Source organism: Anguilla anguilla, chromosome 12, assembly GCF_013347855.1.
Source record: "Anguilla anguilla isolate fAngAng1 chromosome 12, fAngAng1.pri, whole genome shotgun sequence".
In the NCBI taxonomy this organism is placed as follows: Eukaryota; Metazoa; Chordata; class Actinopteri; order Anguilliformes; family Anguillidae; genus Anguilla; species Anguilla anguilla.
In genome coordinates, this window is record NC_049212.1 from 14,337,164 (window position 1) to 14,362,885 (window position 25,722).

The 25,722-nt window shown below is 43.2% G+C and overlaps 1 protein-coding gene across 2 annotated transcripts in view; it reads left to right on the forward strand.

Moving 5' to 3' along the window:
• The window catches only part of zbtb16b (zinc finger and BTB domain containing 16b), a 107,581-nt gene that overhangs the window by 20,489 nt on the left and 61,370 nt on the right, over nt 1-25,722 (forward strand). For both annotated transcript variants that reach the window (XM_035385278.1, XM_035385279.1), the window contains exon 3: nt 24,058-24,155. In XM_035385278.1, the coding sequence (XP_035241169.1) occupies nt 24,058-24,155 (98 nt within the window). The remainder of the gene's footprint in view (nt 1-24,057; nt 24,156-25,722) is intronic.

Genomic DNA, 25,722 nt, shown 5'->3' on the forward strand with positions numbered 1-25,722 from the left:
CATCCTCAATGGGCATGACTAAACAAACTGAAAAGGAAGACATGCATCACTGTCATAGTAACTGTGATAATAAATTAATTCGAATTTATGTTGTGTGTGGAGTGTATGATTTCAGTATGACCTGAAACATTTAATATATTTTATGATGTGCATTGGTTTGAAATTTGCACACACAAAAAATGTGCATGCTCTTAGAAGTAGATATAACAGATGTATATTGAATATCACTTTAGAAAATATTTTATAAATTAGTAAAAAAGAAAAAATTATAAAGTACAGCTGGATGCAGATTTAAGATTTGATCCGGATGTGGGGGCTGTTCTGCATTTGCAAGAAAGTTTTAAAAAACTTTATTGTCTGTATCATATGACTCTGAGCTGGAACAGTGTAAAATGCTTGCACATTTAAAGTTCATTTTGACCATATTGCAGGTCACATGATATCATCCCACAAATGTGGTGCTGAATCCTACTTACTACTAACATGGGCGGATTTGAATGTGTAGGCTGTGATGATGGTGGAGTTTTAAAGAGTTTTAAAATAAAAATGAAAGCATGGAAGAAAGATGCAAAACAAGCCACCCACAAAATAGTTCCTCCTTCTCCCATCTGGTGGGCTCATGCAAATATCCCCTGATTTATATCATTTTAATCTTAAAATCTGAGTTAATCTAATTGTAATCCACAGGTAGCCACGGTATGCATGTGCTGCTTTGTGTAATTCAGCTATAAGTCTTTTTTTCGTCTCTCGTAATCGGTTGTGCTTGTTTTATTTTTTTGTTAAGGAATTAAGAAGAGAGCCAACTTCCTGCTTTTTTTGAGTGGGGGTAAAAAAACCACCATCTGCCGTCAGAGTCCTGCATAATCTCGGCCTAATTTTGTTTTAAGCGTTGGGTTTTTCCGAGGACATGTCCAATGGGACGGCGGAGCAGATTTGTTTCGTCCATGCGGTGCGGTGGAGGGCGGCGCAGGGTGCAGGGGTTAAAGGTCACGCAGCAGAGAGCCTTTAGGGGCTGAGTCCTAGGGTCCAGGCTGACCCCACACTTTTTTCAGGCCTTTGTCTTTTATCACACAAAGGTTCTGCCGTCCCCTTGACCAGCGTTGCAAGATCAGTTTGATAGAGCTTCGAGTCACTAACTGACAGAATTCGGACAAATTAAGAATAAAAAGAGTCACAACAGCGGTATGTCGCACTTACTAATAGCTTTATTTATTCATTATTTGCTATTTTAAAAAAAGATTTTATTTATAGCTTTAACTGCTTTAATTAACTGCTTTAATTAAATTGGAAGGTTTTTGAACATAAACTTTTCATTTCAGGTCTTGTCACAGCAAATTTATTATTTAAAAAAACACATCTTTAACCTAAGAATTTTAAAAAATGTGCTTTGAGTTTACTCAATTTCCATTATATTACATTAAGTCACCCTTTGTCTAATATTGCATTTTTTCTAAAGATCTGAAAGCATTCAGCGTGCTAAATATGCAATAGTAGAGGAAATCAGGAAGCGACAGACACTTTTTCTCGGCACTGTATTTACATTGTGTGCCAGTCTTTGGGGATTGCTTCTCCAGGCTCCATGTTCACGGTGGATTGGCAGAGTGTGTGATTGCCCCTTTCATTTTTATTTATACGTCTGTTGAGTTATAAAAGTAAGATAGGAATAATAGCGGAGAGCACCTTCCCAGTGGGAGTTACACATGCCATCTTTGATTTCTTTGGAAAAGCCAGCTTTGCCCTTTAACGCAAGCTAATGGCAAGTGGCATTCCATCAAAAGGTACACGTTTGCAATTCGGTTTAGCGTCAACAGTAAATTGAAAGAGGGCTTTTTGTGATTTTCTGTCTTTGTTTTGTGGTTGCAAACATCCTCCGGATGGCGGTGAACGGAGTCTTGGGGTTGTGGGAGGATTGGGCTGCGTCCGCGTGCTTGTGCCCGTTTGATGCAGCTGGCAGCCAGCTAGTCCGCACAACAGTTTAGTCTTGATAGATAGCATGGCTTTCTCATGGAGGGATCCCTTCATTGGCCTCAAGGTCTTCAGCCTGTTCCTTTGTTTGACACATTCTCTGTGGCTTTCTGAACGGAGGGTCTTTCAGGCATGACCTTACGCCCCTTCTGCATCTTCTACTTCAGTCCTCGGCCGGGATTGCCATCACTTGGTTTTTTTTGTCCCCCTGCCCCCACCCTTCAAGTTTCCACTTGTGTTATGGCAAAGCACACTGAAAATACTTATCAGTGGCTTAAATATAATATAATTGCATAATAATGATAAAGATGAGCACATTTTATTAAGCTTGCTATTTGTTTTTGTAATTTCAATGGATTTAATTATTTTTTTAAATTGTGAATTTCTTGAAGCTGTACACACACACACACACACACACATGCACACACACACAGCCACACATACAAACACATGCCCAAACACATTTGTTTTGAAGTGTTGGATTTATGCAAGCTGTATGTTGAGCATATGGGATGTTGTCCTGATCACAGTCAGGTATCTGGCCTGTATTTTATTTATTGTGATCTGATTTTAGGTCAGATATCAGAGTTTTATGATTCTATGGCACTATGAAAATCGATGTGTCTACGTGTATCACGTATGGTGATACATCTGTGGTTTTAACTGCACAGAATGAGGTGTGCTGCATACAGTGTACAGGATTCTGTTTTGCTCATGAGTATAACTGCACTGCATGCAGTGTGCTATCTAATGTAAAGGTTCTTGTCAACATCACTGTTTTATTCGTGTTGCATACACTCTTGACTGTGTGTGTGTGTGTGTGTGTGTCTGTGAAATGGGGCTGGGTCTGTCTAGTTATCCACTGGTATCACTTCACCTGAGAAACTCTGCTATGTTGTCACTCAGATGAGATGAGGTTGCTCCATTCTATAGGATGCAATTCAATTATTTTCTGCATGTGAAGGGACAAAAAAAACCCTTCTGGTTTCTTGAGCAGTTATGAGGTAGACATATAGGATATTTCCTGTGAAATCATGCAGGTTTCTATTAGAATTAGCTCCTGGAGCGTGCATGGCTAGCAGATGTTCACGACTTCACGAGCCCAACAGCCGAAAATTAAAAATTTACCAGCAATGGTACGGCATTCGAGGACAGACGGAGAACGAGAGAACGAGAGGGCCGGTGGTTAATATTAGATTTATTACCTCGTATGACTTTCTGGAGAACCTGACTGGAGGGCTTGTCTTTGTTTTGATTTGGATAAAAAAATAAATAAGCAGCGTGCGTGGGCGGTTTCTCCCTGGAGGAGCACTTGGAGGATCAGGTTGAGTCAGCTCATCCATGCTTCGCAGGCTGTCAGCACTGGCAAAGGCAATCGCACACGGGGAAGTCTGATATTTGTAGTGTCTGCAGAAGGCTTTAAAGTGCATGGGCTGTAAGGCTGGCCAGCACTGTTCATAGTTCCGGCGATGCTCATGGGTAGACCTCAGTGTGTCAGGAGCATCAGTTAAAAAAAATAAAAAAATGTAGTCCAGTTTGGTTCTTAAAATTATAAAAATGATGTGCTATATTCAGCACTTCTTAGATCCAGTCGTTTAATGGTAATGTTTGCTCCAGGTAGGGTTATACCGAAGGAGTTCTACATTTTATTTATTTATTTTTTTTAATCTATCTTTTTGGGTATTGCGTAAATTAACATGTCCAGTGGACAGAAAAGGCTGATCTGAATCTTGCCTTCCCATTTCCTTTTTCTTCTGCGTGTACAGAGTGAGATGCTTTGGTTTTGTTCCCCACATCAAACATAAGTAAATAATTGTTTTATCCTGGAACAGTAATGAAACTGTTTGATTGCAGAATGCCTGTTGGAAGGAAGTTGGCTCATTTTTAAATGTCCCGTCGTAAAATCTGTGTGTATTAACACCTGACAGGTAAACCTCCTCCCCTCCTTCTGGCACTGCTTCCTTTTTTGTATTTGTTTATTACCTGGCTAAGAAGCAGAACCAGGCTTCCAAATACTGCCCTTGTGCAGGTGCTTTGGAATACATTGCTCTTGGCATCCTTACTGAGCCCACAGCAGCAGGAGCAGAAGCCTGGAAATTAGGTGAAGTTTAAAAACAGTTTTTCAAACAGAGTCGGCAAGGAGATCACGCATTAGAAGCTCTAGACTAAGCCTATAGCTAAAATCAGACAGGTGGTGGTGAAAGACAACACCTGTGCTGATTTGTGATAGTCACGTCGGTCAACAAATAGTTGACGATGAAAGGGGGGAATAGCCATTGTGGCAGTCCGTCTCCCCTCTTTAACTGGTGAGGCTGGGGATGTAGATTATTTTTTCTAGATTGAGCACTTGTGGATCGGGCACTTCAGTAGTTTTATGTAGTTATCACAGCTAACCAGAGACAGAGACATTATCAACTCTGTAAAGAAAAATGTGCCTGTCTTTCAGGTGTGTGAGTATGTGAGTGTGTGTGTGATTGATTGTCAGCCATTTTAAAATTGCAAATGAACCTGTACCTGATCCCCTGAGTTCACATTTTTTACTATTTCAAAATGTACTCCTCCGTGAAGGCTGAACACATCCACCAACGCTGATTCACTGCGCTAGCGATTTCTTTGTGCTGTGGCCGTATATAAATGGCTTTTCAAACGTACAGCAGTGTAGTATTTGTTTTGTAAACATGCCAGCCCACGCTAACCACAGGGACTATTTATCAGTCCTGCGGTGTAATTCAAAGCAAAATGTTTGTATTGGTCCTGTCATAACCAGCCACTGGAAATGTGTTGCAATAATAATTATGGTTTGCCTTTATGTCTTTCACACGCTCAAAGTGTTTTACAGTGAATGAGGGGACTTGCCTCATCTACCACCAAAATGCAGCGTCTACCTAGGTCATGCCCTGCAACAGACTGCTTACCAGCCATCAGCTGAGGGGGAGGGGGATGGGGAGGGAATTATTTAGATAATTATGCTGGGTGATGATTAGGTGGCCAGATTGAGAGCCAGGTTGGGAATTTAGCCAGGATTCCAGGGGGAAGTGTCTGCTCTTTCGATCAGTGCTACGGAACATCTCATTTAACGCCTCCTGTGAATGAAGGTGCAAGCTGGCCAGGTCAGTTGGAATAAAAACCCACTGAGACCCTTTAGGACCCAAACCTGCATGTGTGGAACACAGGCAGAACCCTGGAACCTGCTTGGAGCTCCTCCTTTTTCGAAGGGGGAGGGGAGTTTTGCTAATCATTTGTATATTTTGTTCCATTTGTTCTTTCTTAGTACTGCCAGTACTCAAAGTACATATTATGTTTTTGGTTTTTTTTCCTTTAATGAATGAAAATGGTTATAGTTCATTTGCGTGTATCATTTGGTGAGATGATAATGCACGGAAAGGGCTGTGTGTGTCATCCCATGTGTGTGTTGTGTCCACAGGCAGTTTGCTCATGGAAATGAGGAGGGTTTTTGTGCTCTCGTCACACACACACTGTTTTACACGCGCTCGTTTTCTGGCTCACGTCCCGCTGTGACCAGAGGGGCCAGGTTCTAATAATAGTGGCATTTTGGTCCTCTGATAAGGTTAATTAGCTTATCAATAGATTGCTTGATCGCTGAATGTACTTATTTGATTTTAGATAAACTGTTTAATGCTCGATCAACAGGTGAGTGAGCATACTGATTTTCTCCGGTTTGTTTGTGGCAGCCAAATGCCGCCGAGAGGTTTCTGCACAGGATTTTTTTCTATTTTCCTGGATTCTGCAAAGGAAAGCATTTCAGGTTATTCATCGGGGGTTGCTCGTCAGAACAAAAACCTCCCGTTTTCAGCAGGTGCAACATAAAATAAGCGATTGTTTTAAACTGAAAAGGCTGTTTATGCACCGTGCAAAGTGAGAGAGAATGAACGGATACCTGACATTTCTTTGAATTTAGAGATTGTTCGAAAACAAATTTTACACTTTGAGTTTTACACTTCGGTTTGGTTTTCTGATGCCAGAATATCATACTTTTTTTTTTTTTTTTTTTTTTTTTTTTTTTTTTTTGAGGTGTCCATAATTTAAAAAACTCACATTTTTGACTTATTATATCTTCTGTCTCTCCCTCTGGAAGCCCTGAATGGCAAGTTGAAAAAAAGATTTGCGGTGAAATTCGGCCCAATAAGAAGTTATTATTAGGTAATAACTTGTACGTACAAGAAACTGTGGCCAACTCGCACATATATGAAACTTTGGCCCACTTCTAAATTATTTATTTTTTTCACCTTGCCTTTCAGGGGTTCTGCATTTACCTCTTCCATGGAGAAAAAAATATGAAAAAATATGGTGATGGTTTTTCAGTTTTAGAAAATGAATAAGGCTTTGTTATTTTTATAAACTGAGTCAGAATCAGCTGTTCTGACAAATGGGGTCATTTTTGTGGTTAGTACATTAACATAGCTTTTGCCTACGTTTTGTAAATTGCTCAGACAAAGAGTTCAAAGTATGAGATCAGAATCTTATGAAATCCGGTACATTTTCACGCGTCAGTGGAACAGTCAGTTCTTTGCGGTGTAATTTCCAACGTAAGCCATATTTGAATAACTCCTGCCCTTACTTTAGATTCAAACCGCAGGTAGTATTATATATATATACATACATATACCTCACATTGACAGTATGTAAAGGATTATTTGGATTTTATTGATTCCAGAGAGGGAAACTATTTTTCCCACTCGTATTAACAACATTTAACATTAAGAAAAATCTCGTAGCCGATGCAGATTCTTTACCAATTCTCAACCAACAACTTCTTCAAACTACAAGGGCTCGATTCATCCTTGCGACCAAGCGTGCACGCGTGTGTGAGTCTGTGTGTTAACTCATTCCTGTGTCAACCACTTCCTGTGTGAGTGAAGCAAAGCTGGCTGTGAATTTAGTGCTGAGTGCTGACATGGGCTGATGTGGAGGTTCGGAAGGGGAGAGGCAGCGAGAGAGCAAGCGAGCGGGCGGGCGAGAGGAAGACGATGCGAAACCGCGATTGCGACAGCTTTTTCTGCTGGCGTGATCATGTCTGCTGTTGGCGGCAGGTTGGCACGCGGAAGCCGCGGCGTTACTGTCCCTAGCGCCCTGACCCTAATGGCGGGGGCGATGAGTTAACTGAATGCCGCGGTTGGTGGCTCACTCCTTTCGAAGAGCGGTAAGAAGCGGGCGTCGCTGGCTGAGGGGCTCACCTGCTTGTGTATGCACTGTAGTGTCAGACGGAGAAAAGCAATTACTAACCTAAGTGTGCGAACGGTAAAAGGTGGTGACTTCGGAGAGGGGATGGTGGAACCAGTCTTGTTCCGATTTAATTGACAGTTCTGGAGTCGACAGTTGTCAAGGAGGTATGGGGGGGGGGAGTCTATTTGCCGAGCTGTTGTGGATACTGCTTACACCATTAGGGGTGATGAATAGCTGTTTGCGACTTGTTTGATGACCCAGCCGGCCCTGACTGACTAAAGAGTCGCTCCACCCCCACTGCCGCGGTTTGATTGGCCAAGACTCCCTGGGCTTACTGTATCTGTGTGCCCAGGGGTTGTATTAGACAAACAGGATGTGGTCAGGTCTTATCAGGGCTTTGTTAGGCAAGCTGTTGAGTGCTAACCCTGGCCTTTGGCCTGTCCATGCCTCTTGACCCCTCTCCGTCCGAATTCCTGAGCTGTGAAAATCTTCCATGTGTCCAGCCTTAAGAACATTGTTATACCCCTTGCAGCACAGTTATGCTATATGGTGGAGAGAAATGATAACGCAGAATGTATTCTCTCTCAGATACATGAGATTCAAGCCAAATCCTGTTTTGATTTATGACATGTATGATTGCTAAATGTATGTGGTCTCATGTGAAATTGGTGATTGTGCACTTTGTTCTTCTGGAAAATATTTACCTGACCTTTAGCTGTGTTGGTGTACCTTTGTTTATCTGACCTCTTTAAGTATTCCGCCTTCAGTGTTCTTTCCCATTGTCTTATGGCTCTGTGGTGAAAGATTGCTGCCATTTAGCATATGCTCTTATCCAGAGCGAATTACACAACACTTTTATTTATTTTTTTGTTACGTCTCATCATTTATACAGCTAGGTATATACTGAAGCAATTCAGGTTAAGTACTTGCAATGGTCCAAAAGCAGTGTCCTAGTTGGGAATCGAACCTGCAGCCTTTCAGTTACAAGCCCATTTTCCTTGAATATTATACTATGCTGCCATCATCCTGCCTCTAATTAGCACTGCCTCTAACTGGCATTTCAAATCCCTTCATTAGCAGAAACGATTTGGAGCCTTGCCTTATTCACAAAAAATCTAGTTTTTTTTTTTCTTTTTGTCATCCTCAATAATAGGTCTGTGTTCTGATTTGGAAGCAAAGAAAGGCAGGTGACCTGATCCACACACGTTATGCCAATTATATCAGGCATAACATCTAATATATAAGGATGTGAGAACGGACGATAGACTAGTCAAACAGGCCATTGAAACAATCCAGCCTTGTCATTTTGGAATAGACAGCTCTAAAAAAGATTCTGTTTGATTTGATTCCTAAAGAACAGTCAGCTTTCGGTAGCTGGAAAAGGTCAGCTGTGTGTGAATCTGAAAGTGTGTTTGACATTTCGACAGACATTTTCTCATATTACCCATCTGACCCCCATCAAGTTAGGATTTGGGGTAATTTCGGGAGCAGACCCAAAGGAAAAATGTTAATCTTCACAACACTCTCCTCTAAGGCTTGCAGCTAAAATGTGGGAAACATATGAATGGGTGACTCGCTACCAGGGAACTTTATCTGATGTTTATGGGATATTGGAAAAATGTCACGGCTGCTGTTGGGAGCAACACTATGTCTGAGAATATTTCAGAAATGTTTTGTGGTATTTGCCCATATTTATCTATCAAAGGAGTAGAGGATCATTGGATATTTATGGAAAAAGACTAGTTGTTTTGCTCTGGAAAAGCTTTCATATTTTTCCAGTTGCTCTTTTAACGTAGGCCTTGCTGACAAAATGTTTGTTTGTTTTAGAGTTTGTGATCTATAGGGCAAATTCTGAAGAAAAGGAAAAAGATACCGCTCTGCCTTGTTTTTCATTTAGAATTGTCTGACCAAACTTAAATCTCATATACTTTATTGGCAGATTAGTTTCAAACTTAAAAAAGTAAAAATAAATAAAACTACATGCGTGTGCACATGCATAACATAGAACTGGTTCATTTAAATTCAGTGCCAGTTTCATAGCAGCTGTAGTGAAAGAGAATGTAAATTGAAAATGACTTGAACAGTGTGGATGGTAAAGTGTGTGTTTGTGTGTGTGTGTATGTGGTTTTGGAGACAGGAATGGTGAAACAAAACTGCACTTGAGTGCGCTCGACAATACTGTCTGTGAAATTCACATTGATTAATTAATTAGAATCCCTTAATGAGCAAATTGAGTGTCAGTGCTGATTATCAAATTGAGCCCCTGTACGTCTCCCACCCCCCACCACCCCCCACCCCATCGACAGCTCGATCTCACACAGGCACAGCTCTTTGCTGCCGAGTCTCCTAATGCCGAACTGGCAGCAGTTAAAGGTCCTTGGTGTGAGGGAACACCCCCCCCCCCCCCCCCCCCCCACACACACACACACACACACACTCCCTCCGTGGCTCTCTTCCCTGTTACTGTAATGAAACTGGGGGCCTTTTAAAAGAAACAGTGCCTCAGTGTCAGCAAACAGGTCACTGCACACTAGCCTGAGTGTCAGTTTGAGTTGTTTCCATGTGTGGAGATGGGAGGCTGTCTCTGCTGTTTGTCAGTGTTTGGTTTTTCTTTGTTGTCTTTTTTTCCACACGTAGTGCAGCACAGAGCATCCCTAAGCCCCTGGTGTAATTAATTGGAATTCTGGGTCAGGGGAAACATTGGATTGGCAATTGAATAAAGAGGTTTAAGTTTAATCTCTGAATTCTCTCTCTCTTTCTCTGTCTGTCTCTCTCTCTCCCTCTCTCTTACCCTCTCTCCCTCTCCCTGAAATGTGATACTTAACTTCTGCAAGATAATCCTTCCAAAATGAAACACATAAATGGTTTGATTTGCCAGAGGAATGGGATATGTTCAGTTTAACTGCTATTATTATTATTATGGTTGAGTTACACATTTAAATATTTAAGAGTTACATTTTTTCCCCTTGCAGTTCTGTGCAAAGTATATGACATTATCTAGGATTCAGTCCAGGTTTGTGCTCAGGTTTGGTGCACAATTAAATATGAGTGCTAGAAAATCACCTAAATTAACCTGCGAAATGCCATGATGGGAAAAGCATATAACACTTCCCTTATTGGTAAGTTATGAACAAATACCAATTGAATCCAGGCCAATCTGTTAAAAAAAAGTGACCATTTTTTTTGCAAAGGTATCTTTTTAATGTAAAGGATAAAGAGCTATTGCAAAATGCCAATGCCTGAAGACATGGGTTAACAGTGAATAATCACAATTAACTTTATAATTATTTCTGTGAGTTGAAATTGAAGAAGGACGCGTGGAGAGGGAAGACAATGTGGGGGATACAGGCAGAGATGGCCGGTTTCCTGATGATGGAAACCGAGCCCTTTTAGGTAGATGGCTATCATGGTCTGGTGTGAGGGATGAAAGGTTCACTCAGTGGGGCCATTTTGGTGCAGTGGCTCTGGCCAGATGGCCTGCATACCGCGAGCCATCCTTCAGCTGAGGAATGCGTCCCTCCCCACCCACCGTGCGGCCCCTCCCTGCGGAGGGTGTTTCAGCCTGGAAATACGGTGTTCGTGTGTGTGTGTGTGTGTGCGTGTGTGTGCGTGTGTGTGTGTGTGTGTGTGTGTGTGTGTGTGTGTGTGTGTGTGTGGGTGTGTGTACGTGTGCGTGTGCGTGTGTATGCGTGCGTATGTTCCACATATGAAAAGCAGCACTATATGATGCCATATTATGAGACAGTTATAGCATATAACTCACTTGAATACTTCCGAAAACTTAACGACAGTGCAGTGTTATATGATCAATATTATATAAATGTTGATTTCAAGAAGTGTCACATACTTGTGCATCCAGAAATGGAACTGGAACGACAATACTAAGCTGATCAGAAATTGTTTTGTCAAGTCGCGTGTCTGTTTTTCATCGACAGTTGGTGTTCGAGTTTGAACATATTTTGGTTTATTCAGTGATTATTCATGAAATCCATATATAGCACATTTTGCCGAACATTCAACATTTGGCTGAATGTTTCGAGAAAGTACAAATTGTTTCCTGGAGCAATTAAAAATGTTTAAATATGGCTCCATTAAAATAGTCCATCTTAATCAGTGTTCAAAGCTGTGCAAACATCAAAGAAAACATTGCCCCTTGACAAGCACCTCTACACCACTGACTGATTTTCATTCTAACGTCATTAGAAAGGAGTGACTTACGGGAAAACACTATCATTAAGACTACGTAGCTGCGAAAAAATAAAAATAAATAAATAGTTAAATTGAAGGATGGTTTTCTGTGCCTTGTCACTAATCACCTCATTAAAATGTTTCTCCTTTATGAAGCAATGGCTGGATTGACTGGTCCACAAGTCAAACAGCAACACAGTGGACATGGTGTTTGTTTCATTCGGGCATATTTTGTGCAGCTGTCTTGTAAACTGTGGTCCTATGAATAACTCAGTACCATTTTCTTTTTATACATTGAAAACAATATTTATTCCACTGTATGTTGTGATTTCTAAAGGGCATTTTGGAGTATGTTGTATGTTGGGGAGAAACGTGAAATTATTGTCAATAATTTTTTTTTTTTTTGGGGGGGGAGAGAAGCAAACAATTTCTCTGAACTTTTTTCAAATGTTTCCAATTCCACTGGAAAGAACTTGGACGTCTAACAATTTAACAGAGTGTTCTAGCTTTCTAACCTTAGCATTGTGGGGCTTTTTAAAGCTGGGTAAACACATGGTTTTCCAGTGTGTTTTGAACAAAACGGCTTGTTTACTTCGGTACAAAATGTTTTTGAGGTTAGAGAGTTTGGCCAAGTAAAACCTCAATCCAAAATGGGTGTAGGAAAAAAAACTGGAGAAAGTATTATAACGGAATACATGAATATGGAATAAAAAAAGCATAACATGAAATGTATCTACCAGCGAGCATTTTCCTTAATCCTTAATTAAGATATTACCAAGTGTTCGGTAATTGCTCTTGGTAATTATTATTACAAAATGTTTCCTTCCATCCTCTCTTGTTTTCCTCTCTCTGATTTTTGATTTTGTGTTAAGTCTGCGTTGTGTTTTGAATACTTCTTTGTCTAAAATGTATTTTGACAGCTATCTCTTCTGCCATTCAGTATTTTCACTATGAAAGCTTCAGTCTGCATTTGCTAAAAGCTTAATTTCACGTGGAGTTTTTTTTTTTTGGGGTTTTTTTGTCAGCGTGACTTATGTACCTGTTTTTGCACCGCAGTAGGGAGCTGTCCTTAGACTCGGAATGCAGCGCACTGTCCTCGTCTGCCTGCCCCTATCCTCCGCTCAATCGCTCTCTCGGTAGAAAAGGCTCCTTAACAGCTCGATACCGCTCTTCCATTAATCAAAGACACTTCCAGTGTCCCATTACAGAAACACAACTACTTGTCCTGTCGGAGACGGACAGCTTACCAATTCATCTTCTGTGGGGGGAATGAACGTCGTCCGGTTTGCCTGCGCGTTTCGGCCGAGCCGTTTCAGACCGCAGGAAGACCCGGTTGAGCGTTGTTTCTGTGGGTCACGCAAACAGCAGAAAAGCCTAAATTGCCTGTCTCAAGACCGGTTTTCACGGGGGGGGGGGGGGGGGGGACGCGTGTTGTCGAAACGTTGGTTTTAGTAGCTGTTAGAATGTTGGCTCTCTCCTTCCTAGTAAATCACTCAGTACATCAATTGACTTACCTGCGTCTCGGCAGAGAAGCTGTGAATCTTTCTGCCGCCGGGTTGTTTTATTTCTGAGAACGGATAAAAAACGTGAGTGGCTGTTAAATTTGCATACATTTCCATGTATAGGCTGCCAGTGAAAAAATAGATGACATTTGCCCGGGGCGCTGTGTTGACTGGGAAATGATGCCATGGTTTCCTCGCTGACAACAGAAGGGCCCTCCCATTGGCTGCCTGCAGAAGCCGCGCTGGACGGTGTAAATGCCCACCGTGAGTGCGGCCCGGTTCCCGCCGACTCTAACTGGGAGTTGGCCGTGTGCCGCTGGGGGCATGGTGGCTCTTAGCCGGCCAGCGTTTCTCAGATAACCGCTACATCGGTTCCTTCCAACTACTCGCCAAAGTGCCTGCAGGCTGCCATTTGTTAACGCGCTTCTCCTCCAACTGGCACCAGCTCTCCTGTCGTACTGTGTGGCCCTTGGGTGTAAAATTTGTATATAAAAACACTCGCTGGTTTCGCAGGTGAGGACATGAAAGGAGAGGCGCAAGCAGCAGCTGCGGAGGCCCTGGCGTGCGATTGCCATAGATGCCCTGTTGATTTCCAACATTTCTTAGAGACAGAAAGGAACTGTCAGTACTGTCATTGCTGGAATGGCATCGTTGGCACCTCAGTGGGAAATCTTTGCCTGCCTGAACGTTCACGGCACTCGAGCTCCAGAAAGGCGCGTGAAGACGGCGGGCTGTGCCCGGCGCGCCGTTAATTAATCTCTTTGTTAGCGGGGTGGCATCTGCTAAGACGCATTAGGGTTATTAGAGACGCGGGTCCAAACGGGACTGGACCAGACAGCAGCCCGTCCCAGAGCACAGGTGCGCTCTCCAGCCGTCGCTGATTGGATCCAATGCGCGCGTGATTGATTCCAGGCTCACTCCGATCGGCACGATGTTAATGCATGACCGGACTCCTCCAGCTGGCATCTCTTCTCTCTTTTTTTTTCACTCCTCCCCTGCTCTGCTACAGTAAACAAAATGCGGTCCAAGCAGTCAGGGGCGGGGAGGGCCGGGGGGTTTGGGGAGGGGGGGGGGGGGGTGTATGTGTGAAAGTAAAATGCATTGTTTTGGAAAACAGAGGATGTTTTCTTGTCCCATGCTATTCACATTTGAGCAAAGTGTTTCACTGCTACAATGTTTTGTTTTTTTTTTAACTCATTTTTTGCACATCTTGATGGAGGCTTTTGATAATATGGTGTCTCAAGACACTGTTTGAATGCGTGTCATCTACAGTCAGCCATAACACCGCATCTCCCATGGCTTTCAGTCAGCTTCTGGAAAATCATCAATGCAATCTTTAAATGAAAGCTATGCTAAAATAACACTGTGGGATATTTATGTTGTATGGTTGGTCAGTTACAAAGCACATACCACCCTTCGCACACACACACACACACACACACACACACTGTTCTAAAACACTGGAATTCATTCTGGGGGAGAAACTGTTCACCAATGTCTGAAAATTTCTCTTTATGAGTCAGTATTTATGTCTGCCCATAATTGGGCATACAGGAATATTTCGGCATAGAAGTCGGTAGAAGTTGGAATTGTTGCGGCGCGGTTGTGGACTTGCCTGTCAGGGTGCTTATGATGATTGGCATTATTTGCACGACTGTCAGCTCTGATTGCCTTTAAAACGGTTGGGCTTGAGTGATTCACAGGAGTGGTATTGATTCCTCAGACTTTCTTGGTCATGCTGTGTAAATGGAAGGATATGACAACACATTTGGCCCTGAGATTGTATCCTTTCAGCAAATACAGGCTATATATTAACCGTGTTATTTCTACAAGTATAGGGCAGTGTACTCGCTGAAAATGTGTTTGGCCATTTTAATGGATCAAAGTGGCAAAAAAAAAAGATTTAATTGACACTCTTCTGTCTTTCCCTCGACAGTTTACTTTCTGACAGGAAGAACAGTCTTTTAGAAAAGTGGCAAATAATTATGAGTGGCAATCTGGAAACAGTAAATGTTCGTACCGAATAAAAAAGAGAGTTTCTATGGCAAACAGGAAGGACTTGCATTTCATTATCTTTATGATGTGATTACAATTTTAGCACTGTGCCTTGCACTACCATTTCGATGATGCTTCGCACTACCCAGGCCTGTCTGACATTGCTTTCTGTCACACGAGAAGTTATACCAGCCAGTATGTTATTTGTCAAAATGGAACTTTGGTCTTTAGACCCTAAGAACGACAAAGAAAGTTTTACTTGTGCTGTATGAGTTATACTGTGCAGAATCAATAAGGAAGGCAATACATTGATCTCTTACATTAAATCCATAGGATACTGTGATTTATTTTAAATTTATTTCACTCCAGATCAAACGGCCTTGTGTTGTCCACAGGTGCTGTGATAGATTGGGGTGTACAGAATGAGAACTGAAAGAATGGCTGAGCATGGAACTGGTATAGGCAGAGCTTTTCTTTTCCAGCTGGTAAGAAGGACCCGGAGTGTAGTCTGGCAAGGCTAATTTGGGCCCTTTGTATTTTGAAGAGAGGGGCGGGGGGCATGGGGGGGGGGGGTGACTGTGCAAATGCCTTGCATCTTGGCACATGGAGCTTCTGCCCCCCCCCCCCCCCCCCCCCCGTGAAACCGCACAGGCCAGAGACGTGTGTCAAATCCACTACCTCTCTCTACTTAAGGGGTCAGGAATATAGAAACTTCTCTCATCATTTTCCTCCTGTTTCTACAGGCTTCAGAATTAATACAGAACCTACATTATTTATTTATGAATGTTCTTTTCAGAGGAACCTGTTGGATGATTAATTAATTCATCGGATTGGTTTGCAAGGCTGTACTAGGCAGCATTTACTTATGTCATAAAGATGACTTTATTTTCCATAGGTCTGTAAATAGGTCTGTGACTAAAGATATATTCCCTCTGGTGTATCATGCCAGTCATTTACTGAACCCTCAAAGTTTACTAGTATTAACAGTCTGGGTTATTATTTTTTCATTTCCCAATATGGCAAACAAAATGACACAGGTCATTAATGCTAGTAATGCTTATATTCTTGGCTTTACAAATAAACATTGACCAATGGGATATGTACACATTGCATGCTTCTCTTAAGATATTTTTGCATAATTGTAATCACTAAAAATGTTGCTTTCTTGATGTATATCTTTACACCAAATTGTAGTCAGTGTACTCTACGCAGGACATGGTGTCTTACGTTCTATGAATGCAAGGTCTTATTTTCATGTGCGTTTACGTTCTCTTGTGTTTAGGTGAGGCTACAGTGTGTGAAAAGGCACAGTATTATCCCCTCCTGGTCCTTGCGCCCCTATGGTTTCGATCTGTCTGGAGTATTTCAGACAGGCGGCGAAGACGCCGTGTTCAGCAGGCCGCTGATTCAGGCCGTGCCTGTGCCAGCGAGCTGATGTGGGGCTCTCCTTACAGTAGCTGCGCAACGCCTCTGCGGCGTTCAGGACTAATCACGTGGGTTTTTAATTTTGGGTCCCTGTGCTCCCTCAGTCATTTCCACTTAAAAAGCCGAAAACCTGAGAGAATAGTGCACTTAAGAGCTGCAGTTTATACATTCTTAGGAATACTAAAGTGGAAGACAGGATTGGAACATTTCTATTAATATAACGGCGGGGGGGGGGGGGGGGGGGGGGGTGTTAGTCTAGTCACTTTTGAAAAGTACATCTCTTTTTTCACGTTTGGATTTAATGTGAAACGCACAGCGAGCACCTACAGATGTTTGAAGTCATGGGGAAGTGGGAATAAATTGCGGGAGGTGCGGAGGAACATGTCTTTTCAAAACGACCTAAAGTTAGACACATCCTTGAGCTTTCGGCTTCTTGATGGAAGGTGATGCTCATGAATAATGCATGAGAAAGGAAGCACTTTTCTGGATCTTTTTATAGAGTGAGCATCCCTCAAACCTCAAACACAGACACACACACACACACACACACATGCACACACGCATGCACACACACCCACGCATGCACGTACACACACACACACACGCATGCACGTACGCACACACACACACGCTCGCACGCACGCACACATCCACTTGCGCACGCACGCATGCACACAGACACGCACGTGCGCAGGCACACACACACACACACGGACAAACACATACACACAAACATGCATGCACAAGCGTTTCAGTCTTTCCCACAGAAATAACATCATGACAAAGTTGATTCATAGGTATATACAGCAGTATCAGTTAGATCTGTGGTGGTGGCGTCGGTTTTAGAGCTACATTTCACTTTCTGGAGCTTTTTGATGTTTCAGTTTTAGTGTATGTTTGTGATTGGCCCAGTTTTTGTGTGTGGTGAAGGATATGGCCAGTGTAGCGGAATCAACAAATTTGTGGTTTATTGTAAGAAAACGTAACAAGTAACTTCCAGTAAAGCCAAGCAGCTTGTGCGGGGATGTTGTTTTAGGCTGTAGTACATATAAACACAATGATTTTATTGTTTGCTACTCTATATTTTTGATCAACCAGAGAAACTGGGCCAGGTGAAAACATACACTAAAACTGTAATATCAGAAAACTCCAAAAAGTGACCTATCCCATTAAAGGTGGTTGTGTCAGTAGTAATACAGGATTCATAGTAATAATACTGATTAAATAAGATGATACTGAGAGTAATGCAGTATATATCAAAAAGTAATATCAATATCATACAGGTACATTTACTATAAATAATTATCATAGTAAGTGTTCATTTGTAATTTAGTGATGATGGTACTGGCAATGATAATGTAATCGTTATGTATTATGTATCATTGCCAACCACCATCACTAGATAAAATGAGGTGTTCTTTATACAGTAGTGCAGGTGTCACATCTGGATATAATGAATATTGATAAATGATATGAATAATTATGTGTTCATTAATAATGCAGCAGTGGGGAGGGCTGTGGTGGAAGTAGTACATAATGGTAAAATAATACAGTAACAATTACAATGTGGTAATTACAGTACATTGTACTAGTACTGTAATTACCACACTGTTCACTGTTCCTATGATATGGGTTATTTTAATTAGAACTCTGTTTAAAATATCTATCGGGAAATATATGGGCAAATGCAGTGTTGCTTCCCCCCCCCCTTCCTTTTTCTTCCTGTAGTGCATCTTGTATCTTTTGTCTGCTTTTATCCGTGCAGCTGCAGGCGAATCAGGGTGGTCATTTCTCCATATGATAAATAACAGCTCTGTAACAGAATAAAGGTTAGCCCCCCCCCCCCCCCCCTCCTCCCCTCTCCCCACCACCGCCGCTCCCTGATCATACATGCTTGGCACGAGCCGCCGGCTGGTGTGAGCGTGTGGCTGGAATTCATATGATGCGCCGGGCTGCAGGGAGAGAGAGAGAGAGAGAGAGAGAGAGAGAGAGAGAGAGAGAGAGAGAGAGAGAGAGAGAGAGAGAGAGAGAGAGAGAGAGAGAGAGAGAGAGAGAGAGAGAGAGAGAGAGAGAGAGAGAGAGAGAGAGAGAGAGAGAGAGAGAGAGAGAGAGAGAGAGAGAGAGAGAGAGAGAGAGAGAGAGAGAGAGAGAGAGAGAGAGAGAGAGAGAGAGAGAGAGAGAGAGAGAGAGAGAGAGAGAGAGAGAGAGAGAGAGAGAGAGAGAGGGCCGAGTCATTGATATGTGCCGGACGACTCGCGCCGATAAACAGCCCTCGCTGCCAGGAATGGCGAGGAGCGTTTAATACGGCCTGATTAAAACAAATACCGCCAGACAATGGGACGTGGCTTACACTCTGACGGCGGCTGGGTGATGCAGCGGTGATGTCAGGAAATGAACAATTGTGATTTAAAAAATGTATGCATTTATTTTTTTGTTTATTTATTGTTGTTGATTTGGCTGTGTCTCTTGTAAAACACCTGCATTTGGTGGGGTTCTGGAAAAGGGGGTGGCTGCTACAGGAATGGTCTGTCCCTCATTTTGGTGCAAAGCATGTGCATTTTATGATTTCATTAAAGTAAAAACATTGGCTGTTTTGCAGTGTCCTTCACAATTGTACCGCCGTTGTGTGGACAGAGAGCACGCACCACCTCCCATTTTTCAAGAGCCTGCTCTGTTAAATGGGTCATTATGAATGTCGATTGATTGCCAGTATCATACTGTGCGATGTCTGAAATTAGGCCGATTTCCATTTATTTAATTTTATTTATTTAATTACATTTTGGTTGCACCAATTTGACATCTGATTCTGTGTTATTAAGCTCACTGGCATCTAATTGACTGGAAAACATCAGCTAAAAAGGCTCCATGCTGCTCTTTTCAAAGAAAGAATGCAGAAGACTGTAGACGCGAAAGGCACTTCAGGTTTGTGAGAGAGGGCTTCAGTCTGATAGTTCTATCCACAAATGAAAAGGAGATGAGGCGTTTTTATTTTTTAAAAATCTTATCTGTGTATTTTTCCTCGCATCCTTCCCAATCCTTAACATTTTTCCCCCTGATCTTTCCTCATTACAGTAATGCTCAAGTTTGCAGAACCTGCTTCGACGGTTCTATTGTAGTGTCTGTATTTTGTTTACAGTGTATAAAAATAGGTGTCATCAATTTGTAATATAACAGTTAGGAAAGCTGACATTGTATTGCTTCAGTTCGGTTACCAGTGAAGAGATGTATCTTGCAGAAGTTTTGGGGGATCTGACTGAAGGGCCCAGAAACACTGTAAACCGGGAGCTTCACAATGGATTGGGGGAGTGGGGGGTTGTTTCCCTCGTCACGCCTGTGTTCTCTGCGGTTCTTGGCCTCTTGTTTTTTTTTTTTTTTGGACGCCCTAATCTGACTGCTTACGGGACATTGTGCTGTTTGAGAGGTGGGGGGGGGGTCCTCTGAGGATGGGTTAATGGGCTGTACAGCTGTCCCGCTCCCAGACGCACTGAGCACGCTCGCTCGCTCTAGCCAACCGTTTTATGGAGATGTGGGACCCTTGGAGCTCAGCAGGTGGATGTGATACAGGCCTATTTAAATTTAGCCTGAAAGCAGGGCTGCATTCTGAATCAGGCTGAAATGATGAAGGGTTGATTGGTTGAAATTTAACCAGATAGATAACATGCAAGCCATCGTTAATGTGCTAGGAAGCATTTACTTATGACATAAACCAGGGCTAAGCCTTGTGAAAATGAGTGAAAGATAGAGTTTTGAAGAAATACAGAAGTACTGAATCAAAATGACAAAAATTGTGCCACTGTCCCAAAACTTTTGCATTTAGCTGTACATTGCTGGTACATTTTTGCCACTTTTCCAGGACAATCCAAGATATCTTTTTATAATATCTTATAGTATTGTTATTCTTTCTCATTCTCCATGGCCCGAATATGACTGCATTTTTGAGGGTAACACATCCATCTTCTTTTTTTTTATTTTAATTTCCTAATATTTTCTGGGTCACAGATTTATACTGTGATGCTGAAATATACTAAATGTGATGGATCATTGAAGTTAATAAAGAAAATATATATTTGTAACTTCAAAGTTGCTTTTAGTTTACTAGTAAAATATTGCTTGAGTTGGGTGCCTGTGAATTGTAGTCAAACTTTAGTTCTGAGAGCTACTGTACAGCCCATGTCTATTTTGGTCGATGTCCTCCCGTGACCTCCCCATCTTACACTAAGGCCTCTGTGACGGGGGAACCCCTCCAGCGTGATGTAGAGCGGAGGGTCCGGTGTGTGGGGGGGTGTGGGGGGGTGTGAGGGGGGGGGGCGGTGGGGATTTATACGGGCCGAAGCGTAAGGGCTCTATAAAGCAGGCCCGTAATCTGCTCATTTCAAACAGGGCCCCTGATTTACGAGCCTGGCCCCGCTCAGGCACACAGAGACCAGGCCTTCGCTGTACGCCCTGTTGACATAATTCCGAAATTTACGGCCGTTGTCAAAACCGACTGTCGGACAAAGTCACTTATTAACTGTCTAAATGGCCTGAGAAGAGCTTTATGTCCTCTCCCCTCCTACGACGGTCGGACCGTTTGCGAGCGAGCGGCGTTTCCGCCGTTGCGTGCGCGGTGTAAGCCGGACGGCTACTTAGCGGGGGGGGGGGGGTTCCGAGCGAGGGTGAGGCAGGAGGAGGAGGTGGTGGGGGTTGGGTCTGCCACGTCCGACACAAACCAGAGGCGTAATTGGCGTTGCGTCTGGGGAAAGGTCACGGCCTCGCGGTGGGAGAACACGAGCGGCGCTAACAGCTCGCGCCGCGTCGGTTTCCTCCTGGAGACGTCTGCTCTTCGCCCCGGCGACGCGACCACCGCGCTGGAGACGTCTGCCCTTCGCCCCGGCGACGCGACCACCGCGCTGGAGACGTCTGCTCTTCGCCCCGGCGACGCGACCACCGCGCTGGAGACGTCTGCTCTTCGCCCCGGCGACGCGACCACCGCGCTGGAGACGTCTGCTCTTCGCCCCGGCGACGCGACCACCGCGCTGGAGACGTCTGCTCTTCGCCCCGGCGACGCGACCACCGCGCTGGAGACGTCTGCTCTTCGCCCCGGCGACGCGACCACCGCGCTGGAGACGCCGCGTAACGGCGCAGAGAGAGCGCTGGTTGTGTAAATGAGTCGGAGTGGAGTGGCAGGCCGTTACATTCACTCCTGGCTTCGGATTGCGCTGACCAGACCAGATTCATTTACCTTACAGCGGACAGAATTAACCCCGATAAATTAAAACGGGAACAAAAACTGAGAACTCGCTCTTTCCATTGGGCAGTCATTGAATGTCTGAAAATGTATAAATCGGTAAAATACATTCTAACTCATGAACAGTTTATTTGTCATCTTAAGCAGTCCACACTACTAACTGTGGAACAGAGTTTGCACTCCACTGCAAAGGCCATTTATCCCAGATAGAGCATATAAACCTACAAGAGAGATCCCAGATTAAGCTAAAGTAATCGTGTAAGAATTTCATAGAGGGCACTGAGAAAAGGTGAAAAAGAGTATGGCTGCTCATATAGATATATATGATATAGTCAGCAGAGTCAGTATTGCTCATAAGGACACGCACTGTGCAGTGTGCTGCTCCTTAGAGTGGCCTGCTCTGCTGCTGTCTTCATAAACCCATGGGAAGAGGTCAGAAAAAAAGCTCTTCTCTCTGGCTAAAGGATGCAATATGCTTTAAATAACAAATGTAGATTGATGGAACTCTGGCTAATTTGGTTTAATTAACAACAATAATACACTGCACACAGGTCTTTTTAATAGCAGCTGCTCAAAGTGCTTTTCAACAAAGGACAGGAGAGTGACGGGGGAATGGAAGAACTGGGTAAAGAACGCGGCCAAATTGAACACGTGCAGGCTGAAAATGGAAACGGCAGCATTAACAGCGATTGAAAAATCTTATTATTTTTAGCGATTTAAAAATTGCTGGAAAGACGAAGAGCAGCTAGAGCTGGGGCCTAGCTGGTGTTGTGCAGACCACTGAGGGGTCTCTGCTCAACCACCTTTTGAAGTAGCTTTTATTTCGCGAGCCGTTTACAGGCCTTTTTAATTACCCACTGCTTGCCAAAGGGCTTGACTTCTCCCCTTTGTTTGTTTGCGCGCCACAAATCCTCCCCCCCCCCACAGCGTTAGGCAGACATTAGGATTTATTTGGGGATTTGGGAGGTATGTGCGTTTGTTTTTCTTTGTTTCCTGTTTTTTTATGCAATGTTTGTGCTTGGTGCGAGACTGGGTTCTATCTCGTCTTTTTTGGTCACATGATACAGTCCGATAGTCGTTTGAGAGAGGCGCTACATGGCGTATGATTTCATTCCTGTTTTTGTTATTTGAGTCGCTTCTCCCTCTGTTTTGTCACATTTTTAATTGCAACTTTGTGTTCACAAAACGTTTAGCACTTTTCTTTCTGGTTCATAAATAGAAAATACTTGAGAAAGCACACACGCACGTTTTTTGTTTTTCCTCTTGCAATAGTCATATGTTTTTACCTGAGGTGTGAGGTATGAGCAGTGAGCTAATTACTTTTCCGGCAGTGGGGGAGTGGGGGGGGGGGGGGGTATTACCAGAGGCTAAAGGAGCCCAAATTAAAAGAACTTTGGGGATGCTATTTGAAAAGGCTTGCTCCTGTGGAAAGTGCATTGTTCCGCTGGGCACCCCCAAACCTGAGGCCAGAACTTGAACAATAAAAAGCTTCACCTGCTGAAAATAAGTGGTGAGCACATCTTCACCAATGGCCCGTGGCTTTGGGGGGGTAACTGGATCCATTTTTCTGTACACTATATCCTCAGAGGGAGTCGTGCCTGCTCTTATCTCTCCCTTGAAGAGTGCATTGTTGGTTGCGCGTAAAAGCCAGAGGGCAATATAATTTGGTGACAACCCCTGTTGTGGCTTCACTTCCCTTAGAAACAGAACACCCAAAAGCTCACAGACAAACATTCACCATCTTTGCTCTTAAACCGAGCTTGGGAACATTCTTTGGAGGCGGTTGTGGGGGGGGGGGGTGTTTTGGGCTTATCGCTATTTATTCTTCTAAATTTGTCTATGGTAAATGGGACCACAGGATTCAGTTTTGGCTTTCAGAAAAGAAGACAAAAACTAAGCTGCAAGAGTGTATTCGGCTGGATGTTCCGTACATGTTCCACTTAAAGGCCACTAACTGTTTCTAGGATGTTGTTTTGGCCAACCGGATGCCTCAGAGTAAAACATAAACCACCTTTCTGGATGATCTTTCGATGGTTCAGCTGGGGGGTGTTATTGGGTGGTGCATCCAGCATTCTCTCTTAGTGCAGAGACCAGAGACGAGCCCCACAGTGTATAATTGAATTCTGACTGACCAGTGCTGACTGTGCCCAGAAGGGCAGCCCAGAATAGGGTTATGTTAGTAAGGCTCAAATCATTCCTAAGAGTTTATTACCATGGATGCTGATCATATTTGAAACCTTACATATACCTGATCTGAAGCATAAACAGGAAGCCAAGCTATTATACAACAGTGCCTGATATATAAGCCTTAATATGTGACCAATTAAAGGCTTAAATTGCATCAATGCACTTAACTTTTTAAAATTGTACACACATTTAACACACTGTAATTCATTTATTTACGTATTTATTTATTTGCAGGGCCAAAAATGATCATAAACCCGGTTTTTCTGCAGCCCCAGTTATCCTAAAATGTTTGAAGCAAATCATCCATTTAACATGTAAAAAATGCATTTTTTTCTGTTGTTGAATAAAAATGTTTTGTGTTTTTTTCTCTTGTTCTCCTTGCAGGAAGCTGCACAGCGGGATGAAAACCTATGGGTGCGAGCTGTGTGGGAAACGCTTCCTGGACAGCTTACGTCTCCGGATGCACTTGCTATCTCACTCAGGTATTTAAAAAAGAAATGTCTTCTGTATTCAAAAAATGTGTTGCAAACTCACAGCCCACTCATGCCTAGTTACACTGAGAGCCATTGCCTGTTTTTCTTCAGCTGTTTCTTGCTTTGGACAAACATTCAGATTACTGAAGGTTGTTTTTATTTTTTTCACTGGCAGTTGTTTCTTGCTATGATAAGTGCTTTTGGGGATGCAATTCTTCATGAAATAAGGCATGAGAAATTTTCAGACATTACGGTTTCAGTCAGTGGAGCAGTGAAGAAAATTCAGTGTGTATGCGCCAAGGTTTACAGAGTTTTGGCAGAACTGCAAAGCCCCTGAAAAAAATCTGTCTGTGGGATAAAATTATGTGGAGTGTACCAGTCTTTAGAATAGTAAGTGGCAGTCCATGGAGGTTTGGATTTTGAATAATTTGGGAGCATGGCTAGAAACATTCCTTCCAGAGCTCAAAACCTTCGACTCTAAGGGGCTTTTTGAAGTTATTTAAAATGAAGAGTCTTGTTGACATTCAGCTTTAGGTGAGTCAAAGTTTCTGGAACCGTCTTTCCCCAGTGTAAAGGATGGCGTGGGGGGATGGGGGCAGGGTGCTACAGGAGGCTGTATGGGGAGGGGAGATGGGGGGGGCTGTGGCACAGGAGGTTGTATGGGGAGGGGAGATGGGGGGGGCTGTGCCACAGTAGGCTGTATGGGGAGGCGTGTTGTGGCACAGGAGACTTTATTGGGGGAGGGGTGTGATCGTGGGGTGAGTGATTGTGCGATAAGGAGATCCAGGGGGTCAGTGACACTTGGGCTCCCAGGAAACGGAATGAGCTGTACGCCTCGGCCCGGCCCGGCTCCCGATCGATCGGCGGGGCTTACTGTACGCCTGGGGAACGACCCGCTTTAATTGAGTTTCCTGTCTGTGCTAAGCACCGGGGAGGGACTCGGGCGAGACGATCGGCCTGTCGGAGGCGGCACGCGCTGCCGTTTCTCTCAGTGGTGTTCTTGAACGAGGCGGGAGGCCGACTTGCTCGTTATGTGCAGCATGTTGCGCGTCGCGATTGCTCAGATTTTCTTTACTTTTCGGAATTGCTCCTCACAAATTTTGTTTACTAGGAAGAGGAAAGTTTTATAGTATTCCACAAATCGATATATTGAATTGAATTGAATAGATTTATTTCGAACATGTAACAAATAATAAGAAAACGAACACATACAAAAAAAAATGACCGATAAAATGAACAATAAACATGTAAAGCAAATTCTCCATAAACAAAATAAATAAATATTACATGTCCGAAAAGGAGTAGGAAGAAGTATACACTTATATGGTCCTACCCCTTTTCTATAACTTAAATGGTGAACTTCATGTTTATCATATATACACATAAATAATTACCTTCAACTCCATCATATACAACTTAAATATAATGTATTTAATATACATATTATAGATATATGCACCTTTGATCATTTGGAACTGCATGGTGATGTTTCTCCTCCGTTCAGAATGGTGAGAGAATGAGCTGTGGCGTTGCGGGGCGCTTTGTGCCGATGGTGGTTTGCTGAAAAGAGCCTGGC